This window comes from Excalfactoria chinensis, chromosome Z, assembly GCF_039878825.1.
Source record: "Excalfactoria chinensis isolate bCotChi1 chromosome Z, bCotChi1.hap2, whole genome shotgun sequence".
Classification (NCBI taxonomy): domain Eukaryota; kingdom Metazoa; phylum Chordata; class Aves; order Galliformes; family Phasianidae; genus Excalfactoria; species Excalfactoria chinensis.
The window spans coordinates 11,822,570-11,836,559 of record NC_092857.1 but is presented as its reverse complement, the minus strand read 5'-3'; the positions used below and the strand labels follow the sequence as shown (position 1 = coordinate 11,836,559).

General features: G+C 33.0%; 1 protein-coding gene across 1 annotated transcript in view; it reads left to right on the top strand.

The window, feature by feature from the left end:
- Positions 1–13,990, top strand: part of RICTOR (RPTOR independent companion of MTOR complex 2) — a 73,525-nt gene that overhangs the window by 38,336 nt on the left and 21,199 nt on the right. Inside the window, exons 11-21 of the mRNA XM_072359627.1 lie at positions 2,262–2,344; positions 3,378–3,465; positions 4,173–4,263; positions 4,384–4,450; positions 4,567–4,647; positions 5,848–5,948; positions 8,336–8,498; positions 8,954–9,055; positions 11,327–11,373; positions 12,885–13,020; positions 13,545–13,744. Coding sequence (XP_072215728.1) covers positions 2,262–2,344; positions 3,378–3,465; positions 4,173–4,263; positions 4,384–4,450; positions 4,567–4,647; positions 5,848–5,948; positions 8,336–8,498; positions 8,954–9,055; positions 11,327–11,373; positions 12,885–13,020; positions 13,545–13,744 — 1,159 coding nt within the window. The remainder of the gene's footprint in view (positions 1–2,261; positions 2,345–3,377; positions 3,466–4,172; positions 4,264–4,383; positions 4,451–4,566; positions 4,648–5,847; positions 5,949–8,335; positions 8,499–8,953; positions 9,056–11,326; positions 11,374–12,884; positions 13,021–13,544; positions 13,745–13,990) is intronic.

Sequence of the window (13,990 nt, the reverse complement as noted above, 5' to 3'; positions counted from 1 at the left end):
TTCTGTCACTTACTTCCTGTAATGTTTTGGTATTGTCAAATTGGAGGACTCCTAAATGCTTTCTTTAGACTAACCCTATAGATAAGATGCAGCCTTATTTTCAGTTTAAAATACTGTATCAGCTGTGCCTTATGGTGATACTTGATATGGGTGGAAGAATGATGAAAGCATCATCTCATAAGAATTTGCGATTGTACTGTCAATGTAATAAGAAATCTTTATGTAGACATTTTCAACAGAGTAGATTCATTAGCACCTGCTTTTACTAAGTGGTGTAGTTGAAGATAAATCCCAATCTGGACATAGCTTTGGTCTTCATGTGTAGAAGACGTTTCTGAATCCAGAAGATTTTTGTATTTTTTTTAAATAATTTCTCTGCCTTTTCTGTTATCTTACCATACTTAACATGGTAGTAATGTCTCATTCTTGTACTGAAGTTGGAGTCCTACAAATAAACCAAATCAAGTGATACGGCCCTGACCAAACTTTTGGATAGGCTTTACACGTGGTGTACTTAAGAATGGTTTGGACAGTAAAAAATTATTTTGATTGTAAGACTTTATTATTTGTGTAATGTTCTGAAAAAATGATCAGAGAGCTTTACTTAGCATTCAGATATCAATTCAAAAAATATCATGTGTTTTCTTGATGCTGGCATGCAAGTCTGGAGAGTTCATGTCAATTCTGAAGATTCTAAGAAGAAATTTCTGTTAGGAATGTTGCTACATTTTCCCTCATTCATACTGTTAGAACTAATACCATAATCTTGAAAAGTTCAAGTTACAATTGTTTTTGAAATATATTATTTGCTGTGGTACCCTTACATTGCATATTCTTATGTTGTTGTAGGCTAAGAGGGCATTAATGTTTTCAGTACAGAAATGTCCTCATATTGTCGTCCTTCCCAAAGGCCCTGTAGCAAAAAGGACCAAACATTTGTTTGGTTTAGTTTTTGTCCCGGCTTTTCAGGTGCTTTATTCTTATTTTACCTGTCTGTATTGTATTCTTCTGTTCTGCTTTCGTAACCCAGTCCAGAGAGTTATTCTTCACAGTTTGTTACGAAATATTTTATCCTCTGCTACAGTCATTGTGTTACAGATGAAACTGGGGCATGCAGCAGTGACTATGTGCAGGGAAATGTATTCCTGCATTGCAATGGGAAGGTGACTGTTAAATACTCTTGGGGAGGGAAAAAAAAAATAAAATAAAATGAAAAAGGTCTCTGAGGTTCACTGTGAAACCTATTAAATGCTCTCAGTGTGGACATGGGTACATGAGCTAGACATAGGTATTTGTGATATGCAAGTTTTGAACTTGAGGATATAATTCCACATAAAGTATGTCATAAAAGTTAACTAATTGTTTTTACTAATACGGTGTAAGTAGTTACTACATTTCATTTTTTAGTACTTACCTGAATTAAGATTTGTTTATATGTCCCAAGAAATGCCCCATTTTTTTATTCATTTAAAGTTATTTCTTAAATAAACTTATTTGTTTTTAGAATAGTGTGTTACTGTAAGGTTTTTTCCTTCTGTAACATGAAGAAAAATAGTAAGGAAATGAGCAGGGTTGCTGTTGGTCTCTGGAGCCACATCTTGAACGAAGAGATTTAAGTATAAACTGAGGCTGAAAATAAAGTAATGGTTAGCTTCAGGTGGTATTCAGTAACAATTAAGAACAGTTTAATGGTTCTTCCTTTTAATGTTAACAAATGAAACTTGTGTAAAAATACTGTGTAAAAGGAACAAATATGAGAGACTGTCAAATTTTATGCAAAATAAAATGTTTTGAAAAGGTGAGCCCTTCTTATTTGGGATAAGGTTATTAAAAGTGATGTGTAGAGAGTGTTATTCCAAATATATTTAATCTTAATGCTTAGAATTAATCTGAGTTTAAAAGGAACCTGACTACTGGTTAGGCTAAGACACAACTTTTGTTGCAGAAACTGCTAATGGTTCTGCATACATCTTCTGGTCTAAGATTGATTCTTTGTTTCTGATTTTGTTTGTATGCCATTTCTTTGTGAATGCTGATTTTGTGGAGATAACTTGAAAATACTATTCACATTAGAAAGGACAAAAGTAACTATCTCTTGGTTATGAAATTACTAGATTTTGTTAAACGCTGATTAAAAGATGACAAAAATCCTAGTGATTAGTAACTTTTGTCATTTGTACTTATGTTTGAACTAGAAATCATTTAAGCGTCTAATATCTCTTTTGTTTGATGAGGTAACATTGTGAATTAATGTTTTCTAGGTATTATTAGTCTGTGCAAACCTGGGAATTCTGGGATTCAGTCTCTCATTGGGGTACTTTGTATACCAAATATGGAAATACGGGTAAGTGTTAAATATTTCCTATTGGAATAGGAATATATTTGATGTTTTATTTAATATGCTTACAATTTTTTTAACAAGTTAGTGGTCTAACACAGAATCTAATTTTGAGACCACTAGTCTTCAGTTTACCTGACCCTTAAATTTTCTGTGTCATTTTTCCATGTGGTCAGGCTGCCTGCTCTTTCTGTGTCAGTGAAGTGTGAATCAAAGCTCACTCTGTCTGACAGGAGGGAATGGAGGAGGGAAAAGGGAAAAAAGTGTTAGACATGAGGAGACAGTAAATAAAATATTTGTATATACAGGAATGCTTTTGGAATTGAAACTGATTTACAATCTATAATCTTATTTTCTTTTGGTTTATTTAATTTTAGTTTTAGTTTCTTTTTTTATATAGGTCTTGAAATTATTCTGAATTAAAACATATTTTAGAAATATGCTAATATACTGTAAAGTTGTTGCTATCAAGAAAAATATGCTTTCAACCACTTTTCTTGGTTTTAAGTTTAGTTCTTATATTTTGTATAGTACTGCTAATATTTAATTACTACAGACAGAGCAGGCATTAAAAGAAGGTCCATCATTTTCATGAATTCACATTATTTCAGTAGTTTGCAAGTAAATCATTTTTTGCTTTGACAGTAAGTCAAAGCAAGTCTATGGTAGCTTGAATAATGAGATTAAAACATAGGATTTGACACATATTGAAGCATTTGTTCCAGGTTATTGCCTAAACCAAGAAATTGCCAGTCACAGCAGTAACAGTTCTAAAAAAATATATATGTAGTCTGAGGAGCTTGTTTCTGTAGATTACGGTGATAATAAGGCACTATTGTAAAGTGAGCAAATCATTTCCCTTTTTCTCCAGATTCCTTTAGGAAACATGCTTGTAATAATAAATAAATAAATAAATGACCTCCAAATCAGATACCAGTTTTAGCACATGTAAAAGTTAACCTCAGTGCTAATTTAATTGTGAACAGAAAGGCCGTATTTTCTAAATATATCAAGTTGCTGGGTTTTTTGTTTTTTGCAGCGGGGTCTGCTTGAGGTTCTCTATGACATTTTTCGTCTTCCTCTCCCTGTTGTTGCAGAAGAATTTATTGAGGCACTTCTTAGTGTAGGTAAGTATTTCGAACCAGTTCACACAAGAATTCTGTCAAATTCTTCTACTAATTTGATGAACCCTTTATTTTTCCACTGGATTGCAAATTATATTAGTATTTACTTTTTCATCAGCAAATTCATGAGGTATTCAGAAGTCCTGCTTAAAATCCTTTTTCAACAAATTAAGAGTGTTTAAGCTGCAAGCCCACTTTTGTCGGATGTTCTTAATGTGTCAGTTGAAAGTTTGTTAGAAGATCCGTAATGGCGCATAATTGAGCATTTGCACAAAAGATTGTACCATACAAGTTGTTAGTCTTGGAAGTATTTGAAGCATTGGTAGTGTAGGAGTGGTGGTGAATGGCACAGATAAGTCCTTGTTCTGAACTTCACTATTAATAAATAGTCACAAGTTTCCAACAAAAAGCTTTGCTAGATTTGCATGTGTATTTTAAAATGTTGCAGTGCTTTCAGCTGGACAAATTTCATGTGTTTGTGAATACAGAAAGTCATTATTTTGATATTTGAATTAAATATTTGTCTTAGCTTGGAAGTTGACCTTACTTTGTGTAGTAGTGTGGATTGGATAACTTATTGTAGATCCTTTTTGACCAAAAGTTTTCTTTAATTTCAAACCTGAGGGAACACCTGCTTATAAAAACTACTATTAAAATAACACTGAAATACAGAACTGTAATTAACATTGGTTTTGTTTGTTTTCTTGTAGATCCAAGCAGATTTCAGGACTGCTGGAGACTCTCTGATGGCTTTGTAGCTGCTGAAGCTAAAACTATTTTACCACATAGAGCCAGGTCAAGGTAGGTATCTAATAGACTGGGCTGTTGATTAGTCGTGGACAAAAGAACTGCTTTTGTCTTGCAGAAACAATTTTTTTAAACAAGTTTTTTTCTAAACTATTTCCATGTTTTTCTCCTTAGGCCTGATCTCATGGATAATTACTTGGCTTTAGTGCTTTCAGCTTTTATTACCAATGGACTTCTAGAGGTAACTGGTGATATTAGATAGGAATAGATGTTTACTACCTTTCTTTTATGAACATTGAGCTAAGATACAATATACACACTTTACAATAAATATTGTAATTTTTAACTTTTTTCCAGGGTCTTGTAGAAGTGATCACAAGTAGTGATGACCATGTATCTGTTAGAGCAACTATCCTTTTGGGAGAACTTCTGCATATGGTAAGTAAAGTTTCTTTCTGAGTAAGTATAATTAGTAATTCATTGACAATAGTTATTTTTTTTGTAAAGATTGGAATTTGTTCAGAACTTGGAACATCCACTTTCCATCAAAATAATAAGTTGTTTTTACCTTGTAACAATTCATATATTAAAAGAAAGCATGAATTGAATCATCTCCAGGTCTCACCTTTTCTCCACCTTGCCTCAATAAGACGTATTTTTAAGCTAGAGTCTTGCAAATTCACTTATCTGTTACTGTGTTTGGGAATAAAGCTGCTACTTGTTTGATCTTTGGTGTAATGGCAGCAGTGACAGCATGCTTAGCTTTCTGCTTCACAGTCTGGAGGATGAAACTTTTGCACATTCAACTGCAGCACTTCCTAATATTCATTCATGCAACTCCTGAGTTGGATTGGTCTTCCCATGCAGCTGTTGATAGCCTCTGAATAACACAGAGAAGCTGAAGACACCTTGTTTCATTCTTGTTGCCTCCCTGTGTTTGTAGAAGAGAACTTTATCTGTTTTTTCTTACCTAGACATGATGTTTTTAAATGCACGTGCAAGTGCTACTTTGCAGGCTGCTGACGAACTGTTGGTCATATGTGAAGTGATATCATAATATTATAGTATCATAGTATGATGATAGAGATAGATATGATTTACCTTTCTGGCCAAACAAGTGGTTTTGTTTTGTTCCACACCCTTTATGACAGCAAGGAGGGCATATGCAGCAGAGCACTTTCTGTTAAGGCTTCTTGTGTATTTTTGTTAATTTTTATGTATCAAGTATCTTCTATTGTTAAAAGTGTTGAATGGGCATTCTGAAATTGTATTTCTGATTTTATATATATATATAATATATATATATTAGTATTCTCATACATGACATAAAAGGATGACTGATAGTTTGTATTTTTTTTTTTTGTATATCACCTCTTCAACTACCACCAATGCAAAAATAAATAAGAATTTCAAGATGGAGTCCTGCAATTGTTTTTAGTTTTAATTGTTGTTCAGATTGATTAATTAGATAAAATATTCAAAATCGTGTCCAGTTATTGTTGGTAATATATGAAATATATTCTCATGCATTTCCAAAACTCTCATCAGAAATAGGAGATTTTGAAAATTGATTCTGATAAAAAATATTGGAATAAGTTATAATAACCAGACTTTTTTTGTTGTTTTTTTTTTGCTTAGGCAAACACAATTCTTCCTCATTCTCACAGTCATCACCTGCACTGCTTACCAACGCTAATGAATATGGCAGCATCTTTTGACATCATGAAAGAGAAAAGATTGTAAGAATTCCAAGTTTCTCTAAAAGCAAAAATATGTCCTTTCTTGTAATCAAATGGAAACTCATGTTATCTTTCTTTGTTGCTTGAAGTCACAGATATCTTTATTTACCAGCAAACGTATACATATAGAAATGATCACCAACACTAAGGAAATAATTTCTAGTAGATGGTTCTGGAAGTGATGTATTACAGAAAGAATTTAGGAATGCTAAAATCCAGGAAGAAAGTTTTGATAGTCATTTTCAGAACACATCTGCATATGTTGTGAGATTTCTTACACATAATATTTCTAAATGAGCTACGAGCTGTTGCCTGAAAAAGAAACATCTGAGACATATTTTATGTATTTAAGCTGTCCATTCTTTCACATTTCCTTTTGGCATTTTGATAACAAATTTTTCAACCTAAGAATGCTTGTGTCAATTTTTCTACTGATTTATCGGTAGCTAAGTAAACAATAATTGATTGAATTATTGAATCGTTATTGAAGTGAGCAGAAATAAATATGTATAATCAGTATAAGTTGGTTTCTTAACCTTTTTCTTCAGAAGAAAATGGTCACTGTGTTAATAATACCTTTTTAAAAACTTTTTGCAACTTCTTTTTGAAGTTTGCACTGTTAATTTTAATGGTGGAACTGGGAAAATTTCCTGTTCTTTTAAGTTCCATTGAACGTTGTAAAATGCCATCTCCTTAGTGGTTCACATAATTTAAGCTATCTGAGGAAAGCTGGGAAAATTTGATAGATCCAACACCTTTAAAGTGTATGCCTGCACCTCAGGTTTCTTACCTGCAGTTGTTTTTATAAGACTTCTTAAAGTGAGTATGAGTAAGAATGTTTCTTTTCCTTTACATAATAAGTTAGAGGAAATCCTTCTGTTAATCTGGTCATTGTTTTTGCCATTACTGGCTTGTCTGATCAGTATTTTGATAAATTGTCCTCACATTTTACTTTGTTGTTGTCAGTGATGACTTACAGATTTTTTGCAAACTGCTAATGTAAAACTGTAAATGATACTTGTAGATTGCTGCCCAGAAAGTTTCAGATTTTCTTTGTATTTTTGAAGTTCTCTTATGCCACCAAAAGATTTTGGTATGTGAAAATATTTATCAAGAAAGACATAATATTTTGGAGGCAAACATGTCTGTTCATCGGGATTGAGCTACAATACGGGCCTTGGTTTTGTTGCAAATACTATCAGGGGTTTGATGTTTTTTTCAAAGTCTCCTAATGGTGATCTAACTTGAATAATAGTGAATGTTAATATATGAAAAGTGCTAATTAAGATGATTATTTTTAAAAATTATGTAAATTAAGGTGAACATTATTTTTATTACTTGGTATATACTGGTTTAAGCCATTAGTAGAAAAATGGCTGCTGTGTATATTTGACTGAATCTTTTTTTGCAGGGTATTTCACTTAAAATTCTGGGAGGAAGGGAAGAATGAAGAGCAGAAGGGGGTTATGTTTGTGAATTTCTTATTTTTTATTTTTTTGCATTTTTGGATCTGATAGAGTAGCAAGAAATCCTGGCTTTGTTTTTTTTTTAAAGAATCTTTTATAGCTATATTGTGTTGTTATACTGGGCAATCTAAGTTTTTGTGGACACTGCAATTTTTCAGAACGTAAAAGAAAGAAAAGAATCAAACCTCTACGCAGGTCTAGATTTGTATAATTTAGGTGAAAGAATCTATGCATATTTGTTTATTTGGAGATGTAAAAAATTAAGAATATTTCCTGTGCTGTGTGCCTTCATAGGAAAGAGTGATAGGCCTACCTCCTCATGCTTAAACTTCATGTGCTCAGCAGTATTTTCTGCTATCAGTATTTACTGATCTGTCTGTCTCTTGCTAGAAAATTTCTTACATGCTGCTGTTGAACTGTTTAGATATAAAAAAGAAAGCATACTACTGATACTGCTCATGCCCAGAAGTTTAGGGGCCGTAAGGGGAGGAAGAGAATTGACAAGGAATGCTACTTCAGCCAAGTTCAGTCTGATCCATTCAGATGCAGAATGTTGACACTTTATATGCTTTTTCAGCCTTAACCTTCACAATGTGTTCTAGATGATCCCTATAGGTCCCTTGTAATTGAACTGTTCTATTTTTCTGTCAAGCATGAAGGACAGTGCTGCTGGCAGAGCAGAAGAAGAGGTGTCAAGGCTCATTCCTCGTAGAAATTCTCATTATTTTCTGTGTAATTGTACTACAAAACTAATGAATAATGAGTGTGAATGTATGAAAACTTGCATCAAGACAAGTATCTTTGACTTCAGAATTGTTGGCAAAACCTTCCTCAAGCTATGCTTATTGAACTTAGTATATATCACTAATTCTCTATTTGTCTCTTAGTTGTCAAATACCGATTTTCTTTTTTTTGTACTAGACGTGCGAGTGCTGCACTAAACTGCTTAAAACGATTTCACGAGATGAAGAAAAGAGGACCTAAACCTTATAGCCTTCATTTAGATCATATTATTCAGAAAGCAATCTCAACCCATCAAAAAAGGGATCAATACCGTGTGCAGAAAGACATCGTTATTTTAAAGGTATTACAATTACTAATCTTTCATCATTTAATTTGAAATTATATCTTGGACAATTAAATTCCATCCTACCACCTTACTTTCTCTTTTAATTCAGAAGTATTAATATGATTTTTGTAGATTTTTTTAAGTTAATATCTTTTTCTGCTACTTTGGGGTATTATATGTCTTCTTGAACTTGAGTGAGAGTATAATAATTTCAATGCAATTTATGTTCTGTTATGATCACTTGCTCTAAGATTACTACTTCCAAGTAGTACTACCCTGCAGTTTACTCTCAGATGCAAATTACTGTGGAGCAGAGACCTTCTGATGAGGGTTACATGAAATGTAACTATAACTATATATAATGTTATATATATAAAATGTAACTATAAGTATATAGTTACATTTCATTATATAGTTACTATAGTAACTATAGTAGTGATATGAGAAAACTTTTTATGTCTATGTTACAGGATACAGAAGAAGCACTGGTCATGAATCTGCGAGACAGCCAGGTTCTCAACCATAAAGAGAACCTTGAGTGGAACTGGAATCTGATAGGGACCATACTGAAGGTGAGCATAAAAGGGGTGTGATACAATTTTTTTTAGAAGCACCTGTTAGAAAAAAACTGTTTCTGTTTCTAAGAGTTTGATTGTATGTTGCTCCATACTATATGCTATACTTAAGTGTTTAGATATTAAGAGACATTGTTTAGCGGAGCATTATTGGCAATAGGTGAACAATCAGACTAGATGTTCTTGGAGGTCGTTTCCAACCGTGGTGTTATGATCTTTTCAATTTTAGAAAGTTAGAATGAAATGGATTTAATCAATACCGATATACTGTATATACAATATACTGGATACTTACATAAAGAATATATAAAATATACAGTATACTTTGAATACAAGCTTTAAGCTGCGTGAGGGGACAAACACACTACAACTGAATCTGCATGTTTTTGTAAAAGTGTGTTAAATTTTATTTGGCTTTATTTGAATTGAAATAGATTTGAGATATAATGATCTTAAATTCACTAATACTTGACACTCTGTCTAAACTATATAGAAAAATTACCTTGTTCAGTTTCATAACATGTTTGTTTATTTTCACATAGCATGAGCTGAAGATTAATATTATACCTGGATTAGACATTAAGCTTCAGATGCTTAGGGCAAGTTATGTTTGAGAACTAATAATGTGTAAACTAATGCAGTTAGTTTTTGTTTTGTTGTTTTGTTTTGTTGTTTTGTTTTTTTAAATAAAATTAACTTTATACAACCTTTACTAACAGGAGATCTCTGACAGGGAGAGCATTTATCTCTTTCAGAGGACTACCTCTTTTTTGAGCACTAAAATTCCTTTGAGTAAGAAAACTTCGAGTCCTTGGTATCATCTTAAAGACAAAGGAGCTCCTGTCATTCTGTGTAGCAAAACCATCCTTTTGCTTCCTCCAGGAAATATTTTTCAATAGTCTTCATTATAACTAGCTTGTTATAAAGGTGGTTGAAATACAAAGAAGATTAGTATAATCAAGTTTTTACTAAAAAACAAAGCAAAAATGAACATGCAAAAATATCACGTTTATCTAGGCTGTGTAGTATTTTAATAATTTTGTAGAGATGACAACTAAGAAATCCTGTTTTCCTGAGCTGTTAAAGCAGAAAAGCTTCTAAGTAAGGTTGTCAGTTTCCTTGCTATCTCAGATATCCTCTGCAGTGTATTTTATAGTTTCCAGTCAAAACAGATGTAAATACCTCAAGATTAGGGACTTCTGTCTTTCACAATGAGTAGTCACTCTGCTTCCTGGTTAAATTCTAACCACTTCAATTCCTGCTAATGTTATCTTAATTTACATTGATGTTTTAGTTTGTCAGAACAGTCCATCTTTAGACTCTGGATGAACTGCATCCAGATTTCAGTGTTTAGAGTTCATTATCACATGTGAATTAACACCTTCCTCCTACTCTTGATCACAATGTTATGACTGTGGAGCATCACCTTTCCTACCACCTCACTACTTCAGTCTTATGCAGTCCCTTTCTGCCTTTTTACTCATTCAACTTGCTGTTTAAGTTGCTAAAAGGAAACAGAAGTACTAGGGGTCAGGATGGAAGTATTAAGACAGCCACTGACAGGTCTGCACCCTTAGTTTGGCAATGTGAGTTCAGTGTTAGTGTAGTTGGTTTTACTGATCATTAACTATTGTACTGTCTTAATACCAATGTATCCATTGGAAGTGTTTAATGCTGCTGCTTAGATAAGAAAGAAAGGAAGGAATAAAGGAGAAAAGTCCAGCAAAATGTACTGTAGTGTTTGTTTGTTTTTTTGATGACCCTGTACATAGAAGGGGGATTGAAAATAGGTGATCGTCACAGTCCTTTCAGCCCAGGCCATTTTATGATTCTGTAAATTTAAATACCATTTTCCTAAGTGATATTTAAGTGTGACAATTTTTAAAACAAATCAGATTAATAATGATTTAAAAAAAAAACAATTACTGTTATGCATGTTAAAATGTGTTGTTTACTTTCAGAACAGATATGGAGTAAAGCAGTTTTATTTATCTTCATTTGCATGTCATAGTTTGCTGTTTTCATTAGAATTTTGGACTTGTGCACATAGCGTGCATCCAACATTACCACTCCTATCCCAGAAAAGATAGAATAGCTACTGGAGCAAGAAGTATGGACTTTTCAATAAAATAATTTGTTTTTTTTTACATAGATAACATTAGATGCAGGGATTTTTACACTTCAAAGTATTAGCTAAATACAAGTTACTAGTTACAAAAACAGTTGATGTACAAGTTTCATGTAATGCTATATTTGCTATTTTTCTAGTGGCCAAATGTAAATCTAAGGAACTATAAAGATGAACAATTGCACAGGTATGTAAAAATTATGTAGACTTGCTTTGAAGAAAGAAATTGGAAAAACTGTCCTTTGTAATTTCAATAAGGTATTTCTTGGAGATTTCACATTTCTAAAACTTTATCTGGACATTAGCAGCAAAACATTAGTGCTTCCTGCGTAAGAGATAGTCTCATTGTAATCATAGTTTTAATTTGATTCATTTGTAACTTTTTCTATGGTTTTATTTGGTGGTTTGTTTGTTTGTTTGTTTTTCCCATACTTAAACATAAATTGCTTATCTGTACTGTGTGATAAAGGATAACTTGCCAAGTCTGTTGGCTTTCTAATATTGCGTCTCTAAAGGAGGGTCCACAGTCCTGTCTGTGATACCCACCTCTACCTACTTACCTGGGACAGTGCTACCCTGCCCTCATTTTGCAGTGCAGTTGGGCATTGTTCAATGAGGAAATTAGAAAATGTGGAGTTGAGATGGTATAAAACTTATACAGGATTGTGGGTTACATGTTTTAATGGCTGCGAAATGCTGCTGCTTGTTTAATTAAAAGTTTCACTGTTGAGGATTTTTCAGTAGTTTTCTATTTTTGAAGACGTTTGATATATTTATTTTACTGTTAGCCAGAAAATAGGACAGAAACACTACTAAAAAGAAAAGTGCAGTTTTTTCATATAGATTACTTTATCTCAGGCACACAGATCATGCAGTGTATACATGTGTGTTTATATATTCGCATTCATGTATAATATACTCATTTATAAATGTAGGCAGTAATATATACTTTACTAAAAGATAATAAATTACCCTTTATTTGAAAAAATGTGAAATTCTTAGATTTCATTTGTACTTGGTCTACTGTTTAGAACTGGGATAGTTCTCTACTCTCACTTTTTTTACCTAGAGGCAGTGCCATATAAACTTCCTTAATCTTTGACCTTAGGCACAATATTGTTTTAAAGCACAAATATGAATTTATTTTTGTACTAATAAGTGGTAGGGAGAAACTGCTCAAGTTTTATTTCTGAAGTGCAGAGATGAAGTTCTTTTGCCTAGTGAGTCTCTATTTGCTAGCAGAATTGCTAGCACAGTTATGCTTTGGAAAAGCTTAAGTGAGGTGAATGAAAATACTGTTAACGCACAAATACATTAATTATTATAGATGATTAAAAGTCATGTCACACAAACATTAGGACATGTAGGATTTTTTTTAGCTCTTGGCACCAGATAAATTATAGCGGTCTAAATTATGTAAACAAGAAGTAAGCTGCCGTTTTTGAGAGCGTAGAGATTTTGAGTTCCTTTGCATACTTTTCGGTCATGACAGAAAATATTTTCTAATGCAGTGCACTGGCATCTTTGAAATTGTCTGGACAGACCCAGTAGTTTACCTGCTACTCTTTTAATGGCTTCTGAAAATTCACTGTCAATAAGCAACAAATGATAAAGTATCTTTCATAGCAGCATCATTTTGTACTGCTAGGAATTCCTTCTCTTCCTGAAAAATAACATGTTGCTTCATACTTTCCCTAGGTTTGTAAGGAGGTTGTTGTATTTCTATAAGCCTAGCAGTAAACTGTATGCCAATCTGGATCTGGACTATGCCAAGGCTAAGCAGCTCACTGTAGTGGGTTGTCAGTTTACTGAATTTCTTCTTGAATCAGAAGAGGTAAGAGATTTTCATTTACAAGAGAGAATGCATAAAAGGAAAAATGCTAAATTTGAGTAAAAACCTAGGTAAACTTTTTTGCATTAAACCAAAAGTGAACAACATACTTAAGAAATGTAATTTAAAATCCTGAATTGTCCAGATGAGATGTGAGGGAGGTAACTAAGTTGTTTTATTAAATGCACTTTTTTTTTTAATTACATTCTAGGAGGATTTTTTGTTCAGTTCAGTTGTTGTTTTGTGTTCTTGCCACATGTGTCTTTCCTCTGTGTCCTTCCTTCTGTGTTGAAGGCTTATGCCTTGAATCAGAAGACCAGGGAAAATGTCACTGAACAGTCCTTTTCCTGGAACGAACAAATTTATCCTAAAATGTTTGGAACTTTTTAGTCCGAATTGTTTGCCCATCAGCATTTTTATTTTGTGTCTGTATTGCTTAAACATTCAAGAAGCTCAAAAAGGCATATTTCAGTAAAAAGAATACCAGTTTTCTTTCTAGTAAATGCTTTTACTATTTGTTTTCTTAGGATGGTCAAGGTTACCTGGAGGAGCTGGTTAAAGATATTGTTAATTGGCTCAACTCTTCATCAGGAATGAAACCTGAACGTAGTCTTCAAAATAATGGGTTACTGAATACCCTTAGTCAGCACTATTTTCTGTTTTTTGGTACTCTTTCTTGTCACCCTCATGGAGTCAAAATGCTTGAAAAATGCAACGTGTTTCAATGGTAAGTGTTTTTGTTCTGTTTGAATTGTGCTTACAGGTATAATTGTTGCAGAATTTGTAAACTGACTATGAGGGCTGCTCTCTGTAAAGCTAGAGACTTCAAAATTCTTGGGATTACATCAAGTAGAAACTCCCTGTTTGTCAGGTGGATTTTGTTTTCTTTTTGTATTTTTCTCGGTGGGCAGGTGAAGAAGTTGGTTTCTATTTTGTTTTGCTGGTTTCTTTTTAAGGTGCTGACAAAGCTACT